The sequence below is a fragment of the Sebastes fasciatus genome, chromosome 20 (assembly GCF_043250625.1).
Source record: "Sebastes fasciatus isolate fSebFas1 chromosome 20, fSebFas1.pri, whole genome shotgun sequence".
NCBI classification, from domain to species: Eukaryota; Metazoa; Chordata; class Actinopteri; order Perciformes; family Sebastidae; genus Sebastes; species Sebastes fasciatus.
Genome location: NC_133814.1, coordinates 1759816 through 1784089, shown reverse-complemented (window position 1 = coordinate 1784089; position 24274 = coordinate 1759816). Strand labels below are relative to the sequence as shown.

At 42.2% G+C, this 24274-nt stretch overlaps 1 protein-coding gene across 13 annotated transcripts in view; it reads left to right on the top strand.

Moving 5' to 3' along the window:
* The window catches only part of LOC141758812 (shisa family member 6), a 76408-nt gene that overhangs the window by 2017 nt on the left and 50117 nt on the right, over nt 1-24274 (top strand). For all 13 annotated transcript variants that reach the window (XM_074620515.1, XM_074620518.1, XM_074620516.1 and 10 more), the window contains exons 3-4: nt 1073-1233; nt 9929-10030. In XM_074620515.1, the coding sequence (XP_074476616.1) occupies nt 1073-1233; nt 9929-10030 (263 nt within the window). The remainder of the gene's footprint in view (nt 1-1072; nt 1234-9928; nt 10031-24274) is intronic.

The window sequence follows — 24274 nt, the reverse complement described above, 5'->3', positions numbered from 1 at the left end:
TGGCTCATGAGGCAACCAAGTCAAAGCAGCCAGCTGTCAAACATCATACTTCACCACCTACCCACAATTCCCCCCACACTCCCACCGTCTGTACATCAGCACATGGCAGTCTGGTGTGTTCAGGTGCACATTTGACAGGAATATTTAGCAGAGTTGGGAAAGCATCACCTCCTCAGCTGGCTCCTGCTTCCTCCTGGGGCTTCACCATATGAGCATGATCACACCAGAGTGGACCACATGTTGGAGACTGTACTTACATCAGTGAACAAATGCTGACACACATTATTTCCTCAAGATTGAATAGCTTTTTTTTTTTTATTGGATGCATTATTCAACACTTGAGCAATCTTAAGACTGTGAATAATGGATAGTGTTAACGTTGGGCTGTATCAAGGTCGTGTGACATGCATGCACCGCTGCACATTCAATAAGGAACAGGAAGGGAGGGGGTGAAGCTAAAATATTAATTTAAAAGCAAAGGTTATGGTCGGTGATACATTTGTCGTACAAAAAGCTTTGAGCTGCTGCAGCGCTGCAAAGGTAATTTGATTTCCTTTTTTTCAAAAAAAGCAATGCCAGAAAAAAGCAAACAAACATTTTTTTTTAACTTTCTTTCATCATGATTGCTTCTCTCTCTCTCTCTCTCTCTCTCTCTCTCTCTCTCTCTCTCTCTCTCTCTTTCTCTCTTCCACTCTCCTCCCTCGAGGGCTCTATCCTTCCATATGCACCTGGTGCGGTCTGAAAAACATTCAAATTCAACCCAATTAGACAAGACACTCACACATCCAATGTTGTTTCTCTTTGCAAATGAACATTCGTCATGTTCCCAGATGTAAAAAAAAGAGAAGAAGAAACAGAGCAGCCCTGAATTACCTGAATTGTTAAGACAGTGTTGTGCTATTGCACAACACTGTCTTAACAATTAGCAGCCATTCGGCGTGCAGAAAAACAGACATGCTATAACTTCATTTTGAACTGAGTTCAGCTGCACTGAGAGACAAAAACTGTACAAGAAGAGAGACATGGTGCCGTATTAACCGCCCTTCTTGTGTTTTTGTATTTGGGTTTGCAGGGCCCTTGCAGACATCCTGAGGCAGCAGGGGCCCATCCCCATATCGCAATATGACTGTGAGAATTTCGCAGCGATGAACGGCTCACCCAAAGACAACACGCCAGTCAGAACCTCATCTAAGAACCACTACACCCCCGTTCACACCTCCAAATCCAACCACGGTAAGAGCTTTTTCTCTCGAAGCTTCTCAAGCATTCGCTGGTTTATGTGTCATGACTGTTGGTCAAACAAAGCTCGAAGGCAGATTTCAGCAGTGCAACCCTCTGCACACGTCACTCTCAGTGTGACTATGTAAAGCATTTGTGATGTATTTATTGTTTCTGTGCAAAAAAAAGCATTCCACTCCCAAAGAGCACCCACTGTGCTAACCCTTTCAGCGGTGTAATCTCCAATGTTAACATCCAGTAATCATCCGATTTGAGGAAGAGAGTGTGAGGGGAGAGAGCGACAGAGAAAAAGAGAAAAAGAGGGGCCTGCTAGTGGAGATAATTACAGGCTGGCAAGGTCCTGCAGTCTCTGACAGGCTCCAAGTGATGGCTTCTCACTCACTCAGTGGGTGAATCAGACGGCGTGACTTAACCCCACGATTCAGAGAACAGGCAGGGAGCATAAATCGGTAATATGGCTGAAAACTGTGCAGGGAAAAAAACAGGCGTCGAATGCAGTATAAGCGCCGGCAGGTTCCTCGACAAAGCAGGTGTTATCAGATGGAAAGAGGCAGAAACACTCAGGGAGAGGGACACAGATGGAAAATAATAAGATATTAGAAACACAAAGGAGTCGGTGAGATAGAAAAAAACACCCAGAAAGACAAAATGTTCCAATGTTGAAAACTGTAAGTGTTGATTTTGCAGCCGTTAAAGCACCAAAAGACAATTAAATGTATTTATACAGCAACAGAAGTTTACTTGAGACTCTTTTCATGGAGAGCAGGTTTAGACCGCATTCGAGCACTGGGCAAGAAAAACTCATCATTAACGCTACTTTAAAAAAAAGCTTTTTGATTGTCACATGGGTAGAATACACCAAGGAAAATCACATTTATGTAGAACTAGTTGTGGGCCAAATGTCGCTGTCCTGTGAAAAACATATATCTCCAAATCTGCCCATTTCGAATTTTTAAGTACAATTGAAGGACTAACGTCGCCTACTCCTTTGGATTATCTGAAAAAGTGACAACAGGGCTGTTTTCCTTAACGCTGCAGTCGGTAACTTTGAGCAAATATGACAAAATATTACCAAATTATTGTAAATATTATAAAATTGGCACTATATCCTGACAGTAGGGCATGAGATAGATAATCTGAAGTGTCACAGCGCTGAAGGAAAACAACCAATCAGAGCAGAGAAGTCTCTGAGCAGCTGTCAATCACTGCTCACGAAACTCGTGAACTCTGACCAAACAGTCAAACTAGGGAGCGCTGAAAAAATATGATTCAATATTCTGTTACTGTAATTTCTATTTCTCTCCTCAGATGTTTTCAGAAACATATTGTAGTGCACGGTTTAGCTGTAAAATGAGAACGTTTGTTCTGGCGTTCGGCTGGTGGGGGGGGTGCTTGGTTTTGGCACAACCGTTTTCAACATGGCAGCCGGGTCACAAACATTTTTACAGCTGAACAGTACACTAAAATATGTTTCTGAAAACATTTGAGGGGAGAAATAGGCATTTAAAAAATTATGTTTCACCCATTTAACCATTAAATATTTAAAATCTGATTTCACAAATGTGCTCACCATCCCCTTAAACCCTCAGTGTACTCTCAATTCAGGTTTTTCAACTTCCAATTCTAGGAAAAACATCTTTTTAAAAACTACACTTATAATAATAATAATAATAATATTAATAATATTAATAATAATATTAATAATAATAACTTGGATTTATATAGCGTCTTTCAAGAAACCCAAAGACGCTTTACATAGACATAAAAAGAAACAACAAACGGAACATAGCAGTAGCTAGAGGACATAGACCTTGTTTAAGAGGTGGGTTTTAAGAAGTCTTTTGAAGCTGTCCAGAGATGGGGCGTTGCAGAGCTCTATGGGGAGAGTGTTCCAGAGGATAGGGGGGCTGTCACACTGGAAGCTCTGTCCCCAAAGGTTCGCAGGTTTGTGTGGGGGATGGAGAGCTGACCCGTGCCTGAGGATCTCAGGTTCCGGGACTGTGTGTATGGGTGGAGGAGGTCAGATAGGTACTGAGGAGCCAGGGCATTGAGGGATTTGTAGGTGAGGAGGAGGATTTTGTAGGTAATGCGGGACTTGACCGGAAGCCAACGGAGGTGGATGAGGGTTGGGGTGATGTGCTGCCAGGGCTTGGTGCGGGTGAGAACCCTGGCAGCTGGGTTCTGCACATACTGGAGCCTGTCCAGTGCTTTGCTGGGAACCCCGGACAGAACTCCATTGCAGTAGTCCAAACGGGAGGTGACGAAGGCGTGGATGAGGGTTTCTGCCACGGAGTCAGAGAGTGATTGCCGGAGTCGGGAGATGTTTCTTAGGTGGAAGAAAAAGGATTTGGTGATGAACTTGATGTGAGACTGGAATGAGAGAGTCGGGTCCAGGATGACACCCAGGTTGCGGACTTCTGAGGATGGGAAGAAAGAGCAGCCGTCGACGTGCAGATGTAGGTCTCCAACCTTCCGGAACAGGGCCTTTGGAGCAACAACCATGAGCTCTGTTCACTTCCGTAGAGCCAAGCCATGCAGCTCGGTACAAATCAGCACCACAGTCGTAGTTCTTCCGGTTTGCAAAAAACAGGGTTGTAAAAATAATATATTTAATAAATATATCAAATATCTAGCAGAGCCGAACTAGTAATTACACTGCATCAAAATGATCTATGTTCAGAAAAAGTAAACATTCTGATGTATTTCTGATATTTTAGCTACATGTAGCATTTTAGAAATGAGGTTTAGGGTTGGAAGTTCTTATTGTTTGCAAAGAGGGCTGTAGATAGGATTGTACTGACTACAGCTTATATATTATCTAGTACAGACAAACTAGTAATTATACTTCATCTAGATGATATATGATAAGAAAAGATGTTGGGTGTGTGCACAAAATAAATGACAGTTTTGCAGGTAGTGAAAAGCTGACAGAAAACAACTTTACTACTTGGAATCAAATCAGAACTAATTTGGCTTCAACATCGACCCATCATATTGTTGAGTTATCAAAGACACTTTGGTGTTTCTGTGTTGAGTAATGTGGTAACACCCTGGCAACGGTATAAAACGTTGCATTTCAACGATTTTGTTTCTGGCGAGACCTGAAATAATCTTCGGAATAACTAACAAACTAAAGATCAAATGCATTCACTGAACTAAGATTGTGGAAATAAAATGCACATTTCTTGCTAAAAATTTTATCGCAACACATTTTAATGCCGTAACTACCATCAAATATTGCATTTTCTACTGACAATAAAATCAATGTCCGCCGTTTTGTTTCGTTTTGATGGAAAGACGCTTGTCAGTCACAGTATGTGGACTCAGGCCAATAAAAACGCAATTTAGATCTCACAAGTTCAGAGCCGTTATTGTGAGACTGATACGTTTTGCGCTGTGGACCAACGTAGCTATTAGTTTGATGTGAGACTGGGTTGGTGTGCCACATGTTCCCACCACAAAATGTAACATTATCTCCACTTCAGCTCCTCATTTGATTAACCTGACATGTAGATATTTAAATATTTATAAAGACTTTCTGATACCTCAGGGCAGCGGTACGCAGTACAGGGTTAACAGGACATGTCAATACAGGGTTAACAGGGCATGTCTATACAGGGTTAACGGGGCATGTCTACTGGTTCTGACCGAACTGCAGCAACATTTCTGAAGTTCTGAAAGCCAAACATCTCAGCACCTGATGCGGTGCATGTCGTTGTTACAGTTGATTGGAGTTACAGGACAGCGAAACTATTTCTGCGTCTTGTTCTCTAAATAATAGATTGTGCATACTTCCAGCTCTGTTTGGGCATGCAGACTCTTGTGTGTCATGTAAAGTTGGCCTCTTTCTGCCACATCGCCGTCTATCAAATACTTGCTGGGAACATTTTCTTGCAGCTCAGTGTTGGTTGCAACCACAGTCTGCGTTCATTCACTTAGCGTCTCCCTCACTCATTCGCTGCATCGGTCTATTCCTAATGGTCACTAGCCGGCCGTGCATGGGACACGGCTTCTACGCAGCTGCACGTGGCGGGCCGTCTTCAGCGCGACCTTGCATCCATTTATACTCAGTAAAGGTCTGGCATCACTTTATCTGACTCTGGTTTGGCTTTGACTATTTTGCCTGCTTGCACACAATCACTGCAAAAAGAACACAACTCAGGCCGGCTCAGCTCAGTCTAACACAGCCGAGCCCCACTCCCCCCTTCATCAGGGGGATCACAGCAGTCCTGATGGGGTTGGACATGAAAGGCAGTGACAGCCTGGGCGAAAGCGTGGTTAATGTGTGTGTATAAATTGGGAGCTCCGCTCGATGCCTTGACAGGCTCCAAGGTGCTGTGGAGAGGGAGTCCACTCGCAATCATAGAAAATGCATATTCATGTGCACCTAAATGGGCATTTGGCACAGGGCGGGGAGGCGCGTCTCTTAAGGAGAGGGTCCTTACTGGAGTCATCACTGCTAAGAATGGCACTTCACATTCAGAGGCATTTTCAGACACTTTTAAATCAAGTGGAGAGACCTCATAAAGCAAGTGTCTAAAGGGCCCAAGAGGATCCTATCAACTCATGTCAAGAGTGGGAATAACATCTATTTCTCCTTTGATCCTCAACATGGAACGATGCCCGGTCGCTCTCAGCGGTGATCACTCCCTTACCAAAGTAATTTCTTTCATCCTCAGAGCTTTGTTTAGGCTCAATTCTAAAAATGCATGCTGATTTATTTTTTCACATTGCAGGCCTTGTATAGTGACATGGTACCCTTGGTGCACTGCAAAACTTCCCCTGCATTTTTAGAACGATATATTCCTTTAAAAAAAAAAAAAACAGAGCCTAAAGCGAAACAGTACAGACAGCATAATATGATACCAGCGCAAGTGCTGCTATTTTTATTCACATCCACTCTGCATTGTTGTGGACTCAGATCCTCTTTTAGGTCGGGGTGTAAACACAGAGCGCCCCACGGCCACAACAAGGAGCAGACCTTGAAAGGGAGGAGTAGATACCTTTACAGGAGTTCGCCTTTGGTTAAAGTAAACAATAACCGCGTCTCTGAGTAATGCAGTTTGGCCCACAGCTCTCTTCAGATGAAGTTGATTTATTTACCGCACACCACAGGCAAAGATTTGTCTCTCTTTTTTTTTACTTTTTGAAAAGTGTTGCTTGGTTTCCTCTCTGACATTTTCTTAATGCGCAGAATGATGAAATATAGTTTTCAGGTAGTGCAGGGAGTAGCTGTTTCCTCCGTCTCAGTTTACCTTAAAAAACAATTACTCCCATATAGCACTTCTGCAAAAAAAAAAAAAACAATAGGCAAATTGTAATATGAGTTATGGGGCTGCGTTTACTGTACCAGAAGAATCAGAATAAGCAGAATAAGAAGGATGTCGATGCTCACGCAGAGGTTGAAAAGCCTTCCATCTCTGTGAGTGTGAGCTCCTACAGTATACAGCTCTGGAGGGATCGGAGCAGTTCTTTTCTTCTGTTGGAGACGAGCAGCCTCTCGTACTTAAAGGTCATCTGCTGTGGACAATTAGAGGTTGTGATGATAGAATAACATTTCCAGCTATTTAGCAGCTTTGACATGACCTTCAGATATTTTCAAAGCACGTAGCATTGCGTGTGCATGTGTGTGTGTGTGTGTGTGTGTGTGTGTGTGTGTGTGTGTGTAGTGAGTTGCCCAAAAAAGTAGTTTTGCCTAAATAACAAAAAAGTGATTTAATTACTCGAATTATTCGCCAAAAGGCACTTTTATAATCATATTCAGTAAGCCCTCCCGCCCAAACCACACACACACACACACACACACACACACACATGCACACACAACACCTCCCTCTTTGTACGTGCAACCTCCTTCCAATTAATTGTTAAAGTGTGCAGGTATAACATTTCCGCTGTGACCTCGCTGGCTCCCCATAGGCCTGATAATCATCCCCCACATGTTAAAATCAACATTTCTATGCTGACTGCATCAACATGTTTAATAGAAGCTTCCTCCTGAGTGCACCTGTGTTAAACCTCAGCATCTGAGAGACCCCCGCCTAATTGTTTCCTGCCCTAGATCTCATTATTGCCCCTTATTATACAGCTGGACCTTTGGCCCCCCTGAGTGTACATGTGTGTGCGGGTGGAAGAGGTTTCATGTGTGGAGGCAGGGATCCATCAGCATCTCTTTCCAGCAGCAGTACCAGTTAATTATGGGCCGGTGTGGATCAGGACTTATTGCACTGCATCATTAGTTTCATGAGAGGGCAGGGGCTGGGTTAAAAGAAGAGGGGCATGTTTTTTGCCAAGATGGCATTTAAAAAGCTCCAGTGTGTATCTCAGACTGAGAGGAAGATAAAGATATGAAGATATGCGATGCCGAGCACCAGCTGAACGACTTTATCGAGATGATGTACACAGCTCTATGTCCACTCCAGCAGATCGGCATCTGATGCTAATGCTATAAAATCAGTATACCATGTAAATTACCCCTGCCTGGCTGTGTTAAAGCTTAATCAACCTTGGAGTCAGATAACCTCCCCGATGCCAGCCACACAGTACCACATCCAGCTCGGTTCATGATAGAATTATCTTATTATTCACATTTTCCCGCTCTCTGAGGTAATTCAGAGGGTGTAGGTGTTCAACGAAGAAGTCTGATTAAAAAAGTATTACCATATGAATCCTCAGCGGCGGCCCGTTCATTTCCGCGGCACATCGTTGAGGTGAAAGTCACGATTTTCTTTGTATCAAGGACGATAAATTCATAATGCGTAGCCTTCCCCCTGCAGGCTCTTCATGCTACCTCACCTTAATGAGCTGGGAATGGCAGCGGGAGGAAAGGAGGGGATTGCTTTTGAAGGGGCTCTCACATTCGAGGGTTGTCGCAGTGGTTCGTGGAGTGGCCTCCCAATGACAAAGTTGACAAAGGAAGACAACAATAGCGCGTGTGCGTGTCACACACAGAATTGCTGGTATGATTGAATGGGAAAATAACCTCAGCAGATAGTCTATCTGCAGCCGTGACAGCAGCGCAGGGAGAGGTGTGATTGAGTTCAAAGTGCATTGGTATGTGGGTGGTTGAAACATATTGCTTTTTTTTTCTTTCTGAGGATCGTTGCACTATGTTTGCTTGTATGGTTCACTTTTCCACCGTTTCCCCTCTTATCTGTGCCTGAGGGAAAGACTCTAGTTCTCTGTTTGACACCATGAAAAAGACACAACTGGGGCCACTGAGAGCGTGATGGGAAAGACTAAACACTGTTTTATAAGGGGCCATAGTGATCGCTAGCCTTTACTAAAGTATTTGAGTTTCTAAGACTTTGTTTCCTGCATTTTGGTGTCTTTTAAGGAATGAAAATAGTAAAATAATAAGTGCACTGCAACAGCATTTTTATTTTAATTAACTTACTTTTAATTCTCACGAAACAAAACTGAATAATTTGCCCCTCTGGCATGAACTTGCATGAATCTCTGGCATAAGCTAATATTCATCAGTTTTCATTCATTCATTTTCTGCCCCTGCTTGAGTATCTCTTTCTCTTAGTACTCTCCATTTCTCTCTCCATTTCTCACTCACTGAACAAAATGCAACAACGCCACCACTGCGCTCTGAAACCCATTTTCCAATGGCTTGCGCCGCCATTGCCGTCATTGCCGCCATTGCCGCCATTGCCGCCATTGGCGCCATTGGCTTTTCCGTGCGTTGAGCAAAGCCCGACTTCGGGCGCTGTGTGGTGTAATGTGAACCCAACGGCGAGGCAGTTATGTAGCGAGCGGTCGCAAGCAGCTCTCTTCCGCCAGGACACAACATTATTTGTAGCTGTATTATTGTCCACGTGAAAACAGTAGAACTGATACACGCTGTACAGTGCCAGAAACAGGTTGAGATAACAAAATTAAAGAAAAGTGTGAAAATTTGCTATAAATCGGGAGAAATATGGGAGAATTGAGTGTCAAAATAGTTGCTTATTTTTCTGTAAATTGACCTATATTTGTTCAGATTTGATGCTTTGCTTTGTCTAGTGATATTAAACTAAATATAAAGGGGAATCCACCATTTTTACATAATATCTTTCCAACTTTACCAAAATATCCAAGTTAGTAAAAGCTTCTGCTGACACCGTTCAGATGCTTTGTTGGGCCGATATCCAATGGGAAGCCTTGATGAGCAACGTCATGACAACAACTCTGACTAGTCATAATGAGGTTATAGATATCTGGAATAAAAATTTTGACTAGTCACAATGTGGTTGTAGATATCTCTAATGTTAATTCCGGATAGTCAAGCTTAGCTATTAAATGTAAAAACAGCTTGCCATACAAAGCTCCTCCAAAACCACAGAAGACACTACACAACTGTTTAACACAGTCTGAGCAGTACGGGACATTGTCATGGGCTGCACACCTCCACGGGTTAACCAGACGGTTGATAGATAGTAGGATATATATATAATTTTAGAGCTAAAACTGTCCTGTAATTCATGAAGTTAAAAAGTCAAGTGTTAGAAGAATACATGAAAAAATAATATAGTTTTGTTCATCTTAAATGTTCCTTCTGCTTGTAACCCCTCAGATGATGTGATCAGCATACTGACCCTGTGTGTATATGTCTGTCTGACTGATTGTATCCATGTGTACATGTGTGTGTGTGTGTGTGTGTGTGTGTGTGTGTGTGTGTGTGTGTGTGTGTGTGTGTGAGCAGGTCTTCACTATGGGAAGGAGAGCGTCCGGAGCAGTGGAGGCGCTGACCTTCACAACTTCATCTCCTCTGGCTTCGTGACGTTGGGTCGAGGCCATCCGAAAGGTAAAGTACCTTTTCTTTTCTGTCTTTTTTTCTTCTCTTTTCTCTCGCAGGAGATCGAATTAACTCTTCTTATCTACGAACACTGCGCTGTATACTCGCTGAATGCTAAAGCGACCCACGTAATGTTCCGCTCGCAACAGCGGTGATCAACAACGAGACACCGACGGAGGTGAAATGTTTCCCGATTCAATTTCCCTCCCGAGCAATTCAAATGAACTCCTGCCTCTGCGTTTTGCAATTAAATATAAGCAAACACACACTTACTGCTGCTGATGGGCAGAGACGGGGTGAAGAAGGTGACTCCAAACTCACACACACACACATGCAGCCATTAGTCGGGGATGGGGGGGCAGAGTTTTCCCATGGGTACTACCCTGATTAGTATGTAGCCATGTTGGCCGAGCTCTTGTGATTTATTCCCATCCATTTTCGCTCCACAAATCACACCGCGCGCGTGTGTGTGTGTGTGTGTGTGTGTGTGTGTGTGTGTGTTACCTTGCGGGGGTTGCGAGGCGAACTCCTGTACCCTGATACTGCGTTTGAATGTTTAATTGAATGTTTTTGTGCCAGATTGAAAATGCTTGTAATATTTCATGGTGGCTTTAGTAAAAAATCTACATGATTTAAATGTAATTTGGTTCCACTGCTGCACACACACATACATACATGTATTTATTTCCTGTTTATTACAGCAGCTGATGACCTGTCGATGCTTTAAGAAATACCAGCTCAGATTTAGGAATTTCTTGGCAGGCATGTGTGGCTTCTCCACCAGCAGAAACTAAGCTCTTTTTACAAAGTAGTTTCCAAGTGCACAATGAACTGCAGGGGCCTGGAAGCTTCTCTCCACTTTTAATTCTAATGGGGAACCGTTGTATTTATGTTTACATGAAATTAGCAGTTTTTCTCTCCCTGCTTTTTGATTCGTTTGTTTTCATCCCCAGAGGGGGTCCGTTTCACAATGGTATTCATATGCAGCCAGCCCCCCCACCACCACCCGCATCTCTACCAGAGATGAGAAATGAGAAAAAAATAATGATTAGGTTTTATGAATCCTGATTCTTTTAAGTAGATTTTCCCTTCTGTACAAAGATCATAACAGCATCACTCCGACATCTCTGGCTATATACTTGTCACAACACCAGCATGGGGCATTCAGCATCTGTGCAGTGAAATCTGTGTTTTCTTGCAGCGGGTAGCCTTTGATTCCTTTGCTGCAAAAACAAATGAAACATGACAGATTGAGATCTTGGAAAGGTCTGCTGACGCTAAGATTTTTGCAAAAAAAAAAGTATGTGAAGCATGTGCAAGAGCCTCGCTTCCTTAACAGTATTCTTCTTTCCATCGTCTCTGTTCGACTGCCTTATGCCCAGAGGCAGGTATTACTGTGGATTGAATCCTAAAATCAATGAAACACTGGTCTGAAGTTTGGTTTGGGTATTGTTGGTGCTCGGTATTATCTTTAGCATTTCACAAGTGTACAATCACTTCAGGGTGGTGGAGGGAAACGAACAGTTTAACCAAGCCTCCCCCGCTCTCTCATAGTCTCTTTACAAGCACTCTTCATATCCGCAAAAGCAGAATGGCTTCAGCTACATAATACAGCACTTCTCTCTCTGATTGACTGAAGGATATAAATTGCTCCTATAACTGCTGTATATTCAGTGTTTTACTGCCATACACTGTCGTTTCTATTTCTAGTCTAATGATTTATGAATTTATCCAAAATCTGTGGATGGATTTTTAACGTCCAGCATGGTGAACCTGTGGGCTCGCAGGGATGAGATGGAGTCACGTTAAGGTTAACAGCATGTAAACAGTCCGGTTGAATTAAAATCATACTGAGCTCCATTATTTTTTGAAGAGGTTTGCACAGCTTGGTTTGCTCTGGCAGAGAGTAACAAAGCTGGAAAAAAGAATGCAAACAGACATTCAGTGGTCAGTCAGTGGAAACATTCTGTTTCCACATGAATCTGGAGACAGATGTTGTCTTCTTCCCAGTTGTTTTGCAGTATATGTATGTTTTGCCGCACTGACAGAACAAGGTTTAGGAGTCATGATGTAGTCCTAGGCTTGGGTAAGCATGCCGTCTCTTATGGTGCTTAATTATACAGACGGAAAGTGTTTGGTTGTTAATTATATGGCAAGCTGTGTGTATGTGTGTGTGTGTGTGTGTGTGTGTTGTGTGTTAGTGTTGCAGCGCAGCCCTTGGGGAGGAGAGGTGAGGTCAGAGAGTGTTGCTGAGCATCAGAGCAGCTGGATGCTTCACATGTGTGTGGCGGGGTACAAAACAACCCTGTGCTGAACTCTAAATGAGATCTGCCATGAGCGCTGGGCTGCTCATACTGCAGTCCAAGAGTTTGTTGTAATGTACTAACCTTCCCCTCAGCTTACCCTGTGTAATTCTACTTTAGTTAGTGGTGTCCTACATTTCCCTAAAATGCCTTTCAGCAATCTTTTGAATAGAGCCATGAACTTGTTGTGGCCATCTCTAGGGTACACAGAGATGGAGTTTTCATCTGTGTCCTGTCATCCTGCATACTTATTCTAAACACGTTGTGTGTTCAAACTGGAAAAAGTGACAAAACTAATCTTTCACTGAGAAGCAGCTACAGGAAATCCAAGAGTAACGGAGCAGTGTTGTCTAAATGCTTGGGTCGGACTGCCCGCGTGAGCAGTGCGTGACGGCTGCCTTGCTCAACCGCTGTCAACTCTTTCTTTCTACATAGAGTTTGTCTTTCATAATGGCCATTTAATTTCATTATAAATGTAATTTATATATATTTACAACAGAAAAAGGTTAAGAAGCATGTGGTAATTTTGTAAATAATAGTAATAATCCACAATTAAAACCCTGTACTTTATTCATTCATGGAGCAGTACAAGTCACTGCATTTTCTACAACACTGTCCTGTAAATATTTCAAATGAAAAACCAACACATTCTTACACAGTGTAAAACTGCATGAAATGTTACGTTTTGAAAACACAAACAAAAAGACTTTAGGTTTTGGCAACAAAACTACAACTTCTTTAGGTTTAAGCAACAAAACTACAACTTCTTTAGGTTTATACAGCAAAACTACAACATCTGTAGGTTTAAGCAATAATACTACAACTTCTTTAGGTTTAGGCAAAAAAAAACATTTAGTTAAGTTTAGGGGTGAACATCGTTTTTGGGCTTAAAATATCTAAGAACACAAAGACAACTACGCGTTGTTGGTTTTTGCACAGGATGCAAACTCCAGTCTACTGGTTGAAACCCTGTGTTTTGTGTCCCATCCATCGTCCCTGACCTCCACCCTTTATGGAGTTTCTATATCTGTCTATACTATAGCGCCTGACTTCCGCTTCTGCTCTTGTCATAATTACTACAGTTGCTAGAGGTCGCTAAAGATAGCTAAAAAGATGATAAAACCTACTAGTGGTTGTAGTAGGCCCCTATTGACCGACATCTATGTGGCTTATAGCGACTGATAATGCCTATTTAATAGCCTGACAACAGTCTAATCGGCTGCCTTCCGAAACCTTCAGCTATTGTATGGAGTTAGGTGTAGTGTGAGGGTGGGTTGCCATCTGTTCCCTGCATGTTTTCCCTTTGCTCTAAGTCCTGGATTTGTTGAAACAGTGATGAACATCCAGAAATACTGGCTGCAGAGGTAGTGAATGTCTTTCTTTGGGGGAAGATTTAATGGCACAAACATATGGCATCACTTTTGTTTGTTACTTGTGCTCAAAATTCCTCCAAATTGTTGAACTCCAGCCTTGTGTTTACCCAGAGTGACAATCTTTTAGTAATGCTAAACTATAGCATCCACAGCTGCTTACCTTGCTCCTGTCCCCTCAGCCATCTGTCCAAATCAATGCACCGCCTCACAGATTCCTTTGCTCCTGTGTATTCTGTTGTCCTCTTGTCCAAAATTAGGAGGCAGTAAGGGTTGAGGTTTCTGTCAAACTGAGCCAAACTAATGAGGATGCTCACTGATCTGTTGTTTGTGTGTGTGTGTGTGTGTGTGTGTGTATGTGTGTGTGTGTGTGTGTGTGTGCTGCAGATGGGACTGCACTGTTACACTGCCTTGGGTGTAAAAACTGCAGAATTCAGTTTGAAGCTTCAGAGTCGCCAATGATTGTATAAAAGTTCTCTGGGAACATAATCTCAGAAGATAGATAAGAGGGAGCCCGAGCAACTTTGCTTTCCCTTGTTTGCTGGCGGTGGTGATGCAACGCTACACCACATCATCGCTTGTAGCGTACATCGACTGAAGCCCAATCGCAGGCTTAATTGTTCCTGTCACAGAAGAGCTGCAGTGTACTTTTCTATTCACTCACTGTCACCGAGCAAAACTCTGCACAGTAAATCACTGTCACATTGTCACACACATTTCCGTGTGTTTAAGAAGAGCAAAGCTCAGCGTGCGGGCGGTTGGGATTGAGAATCCCTGCCTATGATGTAGCCGGATTACAACTCTAACACCTTGATTGATTGGAATGTTCTGCCTCAGACAGGAGAGCGGATTGACAGCCAGCATGCAAATTTGATAGTGTATTAAAAATGCAGCTTGCCCGCTGTTATTGGTTGAATGCGTCCATTTTAATTATTTTTCCATATGTCAGCCTTGTTGATATGAAAAGCAGCCAAGCCACAGCATCCGGAGAAGTGATTACTTCAGACAAAGCCTCCATCCTTGACTTAGCATGTGCTATACTTCATTACCTTGCTAAGCCCAACTTTTAATTCTGCCCTGTGGAAGAAGTCAAATTGGTTTTCATGGCAGGCAATTATTGTTTTTATGAATATGATGTGTCTGGAATGGTGGATATGGTGATGTAGCAGCAGAATTAGCGGGGGATGTTATCACAGAACTTTTATTTACTGCGCAATTTCAGCACATTAACGAGTGCAAGAGCCACTAATTGGTGTGTTCCTTATATAGCGAGTTGGACTGTACAGCAGTGCAGTACTAAGAGCCCGTAGGGACTATCAAGGGAAAGGACTTGTGGAAAAAAAGGATCTAACAAAGCAAACACCAATCATTTGTTTCTGCTGTTGCATACTAACAGCTGTTTGCCTCTAATTTGTCCTTTTTGTTTACCCTTTGTGAAGAACTTGATGACAGGGTATAAAAAAAAACCTCTCTGCGTCTCAGTACTTCCCTCTGATTGTGAAACAGTCATCTCCTGTTCCTCTGAATGAATCAGATGCCGTGGAACAACAAGCCCACAGGCAGTATCATCATTTCCAGCCCGTGTAATCAACACTCCAGGCTGATGAGGCAGAAGATGAAAACATCCGCCCGTGAAAACCTTTGGTGTTGTTTAAGGTACACAAGAGAAAAACAAGGCCAGATAGGAGCTGAATCACACGGTGACCACAAAAAGCTCCGACACATCATCAAACCAGAGATGGAAAATGAAATCTGTGATGCAAAACTCACATTTTCCAGCAAGTGAAATGGTGTAACAGTCACTCACTTTAACCTTCAGTTCAGTTTGTCAGCTGCTACTGACTCAGTGATGGTTTGTGCATTTGGCCAGGCCTTTGTGAGGTGTTGTGTCAGTTTTTAGCCTCATTATTGAGACTTGCCTTTTTACTTGACGGCATTTTTTTAGCGTTTTAAAGGCTGCGTACTTTAACAAACTCCTCCTACAGATTTAATCAGATCGACTTGATATTTGGTAAGGACCATCTTAAGACCTTAACGATGAAAAGTTATTAAAATGTGAGTTTTCATGGACCGACCTGACCGTGGCGTGGTGGCCATTTTGCACCATTCGCCATGAAACGGGAAGTTATTGTAACTCTACTGTACATTGTCTGATCTGCCCCAAATTTCATGATGAGGGTCCAGTACTGAGGAAATTTACATGTCCATATTGAGTCACACTCATTGCGCCCCCTACTGGCAACAGGAAATGACATGTTTTCTATTTTAATGTACTCCTCCTAGCAGGTTGATCAGATCCACCTCAAATGTGGTCAGAAAAGCCTTGAGACCTTGATGATGCGTTATTGTGAAGACTGTCAGTTTTCTTGTGGGAGGTTTCATTGCACTCAGCAGATAGTTCCTGTTTCATTGGTATGGGTTATCCCCGCCCCCTACACATTTGCCACGTCAGTCCAGCCCGGACAGCTGAGGCAGCGAGGTCCGCTCCAGCAGAGCAGAGCTCTCCATTCTCTCCCTGGAGGCGTCCTGCCGCTGTCGTGCCCCCCAGTCCAAATCCATTCTCGCCGCTAGTTTACAGAAAATCAGGGCTGCTACAACAAGATAACTGCTGCGTTAGTTAATATGCTACTGTATTCATCTATCGCTTCACTGCTAGTTTGTCCAACTCATGTACAAACAGCACATACAGAAATAGAAAATTGAAGAGGAAACTTGGAAATCATCATTGGACCAATGCAATGTCAATCTTGCAATCTGTTGGTTGTTGAGTGGTAACTAGCTAAGAGAGGTTTACATCCTCTTGGAGCGTCATTTGACATGTTTTGGCCAATCCCAGATTAGCATGAAAAAAATGAAATGCATTGAATTGATGGAGAGGTCCCGCCCTAAGGGAGGACAAAGGGTGCTTGTCCTCCTCAACCCCCCCGCTCCATGGTAAAATAGTTTTATTTACTTACAACTTATTCATATTTCTTAGCTTCTTACCTTTCAAAAGAGACCAAATATATGCATATTAGCCTTAAGGTTGAGGAGCTATTCCTAATTCATTTTGGGTAGATATTTTAGGCGTTTTTTTCAGAGGAATATATTACGAATGGAAAAAAGAACTTTGTGAACTATGAAAAGAGTCGCTTGTATTGACAAACCCACAGCGAATAACCACCTGACCTGATTCTGCAGTCTCCCTCATTGCAATGTAGCATCTTTCAGCTCATTGTTTTGGTTTTACAGGCTGTAACTTTACTGTTTTAGTTCACTCTCACCGCTCTCATCAACCTCGTTTCAAACGTCAAACTCAACACATTTATACTGACAGTGAAAGTAGGGATATTTGGGTTGATCATGGTACACTAGTACACCAGTGTGTGACTGCTTATAACACAAACTTTAATTTGACCTCCACAGTCTGTATGTGAAACATTACTTGCTAGCTTATGATTATAAATGAACAAAAATTCAATCCATGCATTCTTTTATTGTTATCATTGTAAATACATAATTTTATATAACACGCATGGAATTGTAAAAGTGGTATTTTGGCCAGGAAACATACACAAAGTGTGTTTTAGACGGTATGAAAGGATTCAATGAAGATAAATTAAAGTGAAATTTATTTCATTGTAGATGTTGGTCTTCTTTTCCGTTTTCTTTTTTTTTAAGTTACTGTTGGAGGAGTTGATAACAGCACAGGCAGGTGAAAAGACATCAGGCCATCATTTAAAACTGGGATGAATTTTGTTGACAAGTGATTTTTTTTTTTAAAGATTATAACCTTTATTGAACAGCATTTAAGTGATTATATTTTCAGCATGTAACCGGTTCTACAGGATCCTTAGACACACTTTCCAGCAAAAGCTGTACAAAAGCAGTTAAAACCTAAAGTCCTTTATTTACAAGTTAAAGACCACCACAGTCTGTGGTTCTGCGCTTCTCTAAACAGCAGCTTGTTTAGAGAAGAAATTCTGTAGAAGGACTGTTCATTACTTTTGGCTTTCAAAATCTGAACAAATAGAGACAATGTTAGCATGATTATCAGGGGTTCAGTGTCACATTCTGCAGTCTTTGTTTCTCTCATAATGACAATGCAATATTTGCAAATAAAAACTGAGGATTGCATTAGATTATATTAACGGGCCATTTGTATGTAAAACCTACATTTAGTAAAACAACAGAGAAACAAACTAGCATATTTTCCCTTTGCTATGAAAAATTGTTGCTGAATTTGGCATTTCAGGGTCAGTTGCATTTTATGCTTCTCCACTGATTACTTTAAAGTACAAGTAGTCAAGCTGGGCTGCACGCTGGTACAGTGGTTAGCACTGCCGCCTCACAGTGGAGTTTGCATGTTCTCCCCGTGTTAGCATGGGTTTTCTCTGGGTGCTCAGGTTTCCTCCCACAGTCCAAAGACATGCAGGTTAGGTTCATTGTTGACTCTAAATGTCCCGTAGGTGTGAATGTGAATGTGAGTGTGAATGGTTGTCTGTCTCTATGTGTCAGCCCTGTGATGGTCTGGAGACCTGTCCAGGGTGTACCCCGCCTTCACCCAATGTCAGCTGGGATCGGTTCCATCCCCCCGCGACCCTGAATAGGATAAGCGGTTGCAGATAATGAATGGAGGGAAGTAGTCAAGCTAGCAAGGCTGCTCCTTTGATCACCTTACACATCATAGAGGTCTGTCAAAAGTCTCCCATAAGAATATAGAATTCATTATCTTAAAAGATATTGGTGTATGTGATGATGAGACGATTGAGAGTTAAATCTTTATTTACATCACTGGTTGGTCTCCTACCAGAGATTTCTTTTCTTCCCTCACTGACAAAACTTCCTCTTTAAACACTTTGAAACCAGGTCCCACTTCAGGGAGCAATCTGTGCCCCCAAATCAGCTTTACTGGCTGAAAATCCGGCCGGGCTGCTCACTTTTTGCTCGGTGGCTGTCGGTGATTGACAGCTTGCTCCTATCTGGCACAAGTGTACTTGCTCAATACAAATTGATGGTGAGGTTCAGGGGAGGTGGCACGGCTGGCCTGCTGGCTAAGCACTCTGTGGAATAACCAATAAGAAAGTGTTAATAAGGTCCCGGAGAGAGCAGGGCCAAGGCCGTGGCACTCATTAGTGGAAAGAGAGATCAAGACAGATTTCTCTTGCACACAATACGGAGAGATGGCCGGACATCTCTATCCCTCTGCCCTGTCGCTGGAGCTTCCTCTGCTGAATATGCAGGCGATGCTACGTAGGATAAGGACAGAGGTGAGAAATTGTGCTACTGTATGTAAAAGCAGAAAGGAGCAGCAATTTTGGCTGGTAAACATTCCGTCTGCTGAGTTAGAGATTAGAGTGACATGGCTGTTTTATCATTCACTTTGAGCAGAAAGGAGTGGAAAAGAAATTGGCTGGTAAAGAGTGACTTGCTGACACGTATCTGCAGTTTTCTTCACCCTCATGTACACAACTCAGTAGCAATCCCGGGTGTCCTTTAGCTGAGGACTGAATTAATGACCAGGGTCTGAAAATTAGCACCCGCTACCCGCCGAATGTGGGTAAATTGTTGGCAGTGGCGGATAAAATTGTCAGGCCACTTTGGCAGACAGGGAAAACGCTAGTGATGGAAATAGAATCGGTTCTTGTTGGTTAAGCCTCCGTGTCTATCGATTCATCTTATTGATGCTTTACGACAGTTAAGCATGCACAATGACGTAATGGCATACGCACGCTGTATCATGTTTCAGTTTGTTTGGGACCGGAGCCACGACGGAGAGAACAAATGCGCTCAAAAGCATGGTGCTACTAAACCTGAGGGGGCACACCCTGTTTATACCTGATAATGTTACACTGTGAACAACAAATCCGTGTTGAAATCAGCAGAAGGAGAGTTATTAACTTTACCTGTTAGCAGCCGGTAAATCGCAGAGCTACTAACGTTAACAGAGGCCCCATTGAGTTATATTATGAGGCATTCAAGCTCTGCTCAGTAAAATGACTATTGGGAAAAGGTAAATTACAACATTATCATGATGTGTTCAAATGTAATCTTGTAAAATTAAGTTTTTAGCAAGAAACTTAAATAAATCAAGTTGTTGAGATGTTTTCACATCAATATAAAATAGATATTAGAGAGAGAATAATAACGTGTTGAACTTCCAAATATTTTTTTAATCAAAGCAAATATTTAAATAATCATAATTATTTGAATTGTGTTTTTATGCAAATAGCCACTATTAGATGACAATAGCAAAGTACAGTACAGTACTGTATACAGTACCCTCCCTCCCCCAGAAGCTACGGTGTAATTCGAACACTGTAATTTACCATGCATATAATGTTATTTTTATGTAAAATATATTAAACATTGAATGACATCAGATCTAAAATGTTATTCTTCTTTTAGTGCAGAGATTTTAAAAGGGACAGATGAAATGTCTGAGTGGCAGACAAGGAGGTGAAACAAAGTTCATTTCAGACCCTGTTAACAACCATCTCTGGGTATTGAGAAATTAACACATGCGACAAACACCTTGTAGCATTTTCCAAAATACCACCAGAACTCAAATATGTTGAGGTCAGTGAATGACAAGCCAGCCTACAATTCCTGACAAGACTCTCGGGTATCCTGAGGAACAATAGCACCTCCTAATACACTGCAGTCAATTACAGTGATGTGAGATGTGGGGGCATACGGAGGAAATGACAGTTAGGAGACAGCTCTCTTATCATTGTCCTTCTGTTGTGGCCACTTTGAAACAAGTGGAGCTATTTGTCTGGCAGCAAGGTATGCTGGGGGGAAGAGAAAGAAGGCTTTTTATCTCAGAGAGAGACGGCAGAAGGGAATATGCAAGAAATGTAGCTCCGACAGAATATCGGAGTGGTAAAAAAGTGAGCGAGCTAAACAAGAAAAGGGATTTTGAGAGCAGGAGTTTGGCAGGTAAAATGGCAGTAGAAGAGATAGAGAGTCCTTGCAGGCAGGTAGTCGGGGACAAAGGCTTGACAAGGCTGCTGTGATGTTTGCTTGGGCACGGTAGCGTACTCTTAATGTGCAGCATCAATCAAGATGCTGCCCACCGCACAGCATGGCAACTTTTATCGCCGCTCATTAAAGTAAGTGCAGATATTTTATGCATCAGTTGGAATGCAAGGACTTTTTCATGCTAATTTCCCTCCTTTAGATTCGTTATTCATCATCTTTGATCAACGGGGTCCTGTACACAAATAAAGTGGAGTGGAGTCTGTGCGCCTGATGAATCTGGAATCCGCCATGTGCTGAAGCATCACATCTGTGGATTGCTACTGCTGCTTAAGTTTGTTTAGCAAGCTCAGGAGTTTTATATATGTTTAATGAAACTGTATAATATATTAAACCCTCCTCCAGTTGTTTAACAAGATTTTTCTTTAAAGTGGAATTAAAGAAGTGTAACATTAACTCCTTTTTACGAAGGAGTATTTATCATCCTTTAAAGTGGAGAACAAACAGTGAGTGGAAATCAAAGTGTCTGTCCTCCAAGTCTTCCACTGGGAGCGATTCCCTGATGAAAAGAACATTTAACAACTTTAAATCCACACCTTCTTTACCCCCTGCTTCTTCCCCACCTTCACACCCTCTCCTGCAGGTCCAACCAAAACTGATAAGATGACTTAAAATGCCAGGGTCTGCTCTGAAATAAAAATGAACTTTGCCCCAAATATCCATCCTTGTGGACCATTTTGCCTCCCTTGCGAAAGTGTTAGCAGATGAAAGGAGGTTGGCATGAGCAGTTGTTTTGGTTCTGGTCCCAGTCTTCTTCTTCCTCTTCTTCTTCTTCCTTGCAGCATACGCATTGGGGAATTGAATCCCGTGTTTAGTTTTAATAGATTTTTTATGACTGAATGTGAGCAGCGAACACCCTCTCTGATTAGAGACATGGACGCAGATCTGAGAGCTGTTAATCCACTGCTAAAAGGAATGTGTCGAGCCTTTGAATCAAACAGCCTTTTGCTTTCAACCGTCCCTATTTAAGATGCCATGACTCAGTGCTGACTACATTTATTAAATTACACAGTAGGCAGTTATTTGGATTTTTGTTTTCTGTTTTTGTACCTCTAACCTGGTAATCCAATCAATCAACATGTCACATATGGCCATTTGAAATCAACTTTTTTCACCTCCAAGTATTGTTTTTTGTCTGCCTCTCAGAAATTTTAAAATCTCTGCACTAAATGAAGAAATAGCATTTTAGATCTGATGTCATTCAATGTTTGATATATTTTACAAAAAAAAATGGAATTACACCATAGCTTCTGGGAGAGCCCTATTTTTTGGTGGTTGGAGGTTACTGTACACAGTACTGTACTGTACTTTGTTATTGTCATCTATAGTGGTTATTTGCATAAAAACACACAATTCAAATAGTTGTGATTATTTAAATATTTGCTATGCTGGTGTTAGGAAGTTAAACAGGTCATAATTCTCTCTCTATTATCTATTTTATATTGCTGTGAAAACATCTCCTACACACAACTGGATTTATTCAAGTGATAACATTGTAATTTGCCTACGCCCAATAGTAATTTTTACTGCTTGAACATCTCATAATAATAACTCAATGGCACCTCCTTAACGTTAGCAGCTCCTTTATTTATCCAGTCAGGACTGTGCTGCTAGCAGCTGCTAACAGCTAACGTTACTAACTCTCCTCCTGCTGATTACAACACAGATTTGTTGTCCACAGTGTCACATTATCAGGTATAAACAGGGTGCGCCCCCTCAGGTTTAGTAGCGCCATGCTGTTGAGCGCTTTTTCTTTCTCTCCACCCTGGCTCCGGTCCCAAACAAACTGAAACATGATAAGGAGTGCATATGAGTCATTGTCCATGTGTAACTGTAGGAAAGCATCAATAAGAGGAATCGATTATCATGAAGGCATGAGATGCCAAAGAATGGGAACTAACAAGAACCGATTCTCTGTTCCCATTATAGTGTTTTTCCTGCTTGCCAAAGTGGCGGATAACCTGATGGATTTATCTACCACTGTCAACAATTTATCCACATTTGGTGGGTGTTGATTCCAGACCCTGGTCACACCCCTTGGTGTCACTTTATTTTTGGCATCAAAACCACTACAGTTACCCTTGGCGTCACTTTGGGTTTAGGAAAAAAAACAGTTAGTTAGGGCTTAAAACTATTTTGTAAAGTGAAAATGGAACTGAGTGTTGTGAACACAGGACACGAATGAACGGCTGATTGTAACGTGAAAGTGAAACTTAACATACGGGACGCGAACAGCGGTCTCCTGGATGAAAGCCTTGTGTTTGTTGGACCCATCCACCACCCCTCTCACCTGCCATTAGTGTGTCTTTTCGCACTTTAAACTACGTCACTACACTCCTGGCACACTTTCTCTGAGCGTTTACTGTTGCTGCAGAAGGGTTTACATTGTAGTTAATGGAACGCCCAGTGCGTCTCATACAGGCACTAAAGGGTGCCTTGTGCAGCGGTACCGAACACCGGCAGGCGTGACAAAGCTTCTGTATTTGATGCCCTGGGAATGACAATGGGCTGCTGAGAATCCAACATAGCAAGCATAAAGGCGGTTAAGCCCGGAACAGTAGGGATAAAATGTGTTAAGTGCACAACAGCAGAGCGCTCCACAGTCTAGGTGACCAAATCTTTAGCAAGAGAAGCTCCACAAATAGCTGGCCCAAGCTGTTTATCATATTGAAAAGCATGACATTGAGTATTGAACAGCCACGTCCTTCACATAGTTGCTTTGAGTGATAAAAGAGCTGTTATAAATAGTCATGCTAAGGGCATTTTGAGGATACTTCTCCAAGTGTTTTTAGAAAGGCCTGGTAAAAAACTGATCTTGGTTTTGCCACGCTGACCTCAAGCAGCTTTATACCCACCTCCCTGCAAGGCAAACTCCCGCTCTCATCTGTAATCTATTATTCATAACGAAGAGGCAGCGAGACGAAGACTGGGAAAGGCAGATAACTTGGTCGCTTTTTCCTCCATCCACCCCCCACCCCCGTATTACTATTATCCAGAGGCCATTGTGTGGGAAAACAAATGGAATGATTGCCTTTTGTTGTATGGGGGAGATTTTGTATTCTGTGCAGAATTTGAATGTAGACTTGCTATTCAGAGCACACAAGCTATGACTGCCAGTTGCATTGTGCAAATAATGATGCATGGGAGGGATGAAATTAAAATTTATCAGCTCTGGGTTGGGATCCATCTCCAAATCTATTTCCAGCAGATGAAAAATTGAAAAGGCAAAGGGGAGCGCATGTTTCAGGTTTGGTGTTAATTTGCTCTGACAGTCTTTCTTGTTTTTTGATCGATTCTGGCCAAATGTTTGGAGTTTGTAGTGGTGCAGAGGTAGTGTTTTTAATGTTGACTCCATCTCCTCAGTAAAGACATGCAAATTTGAAATGCTTTACTAGAATCTCTCTAGAGTTGCCTGAACTATCACCTGTACATGCACTAACCACAACCCTACACAAAGCACTTTACTTTATGAGGACCAGCTTTTTGTCCCCACAATGTGAGAAATACGATTACACATCCACCCTATTTATGTGCAAAAACACAGACTCCTGCAAATGCAA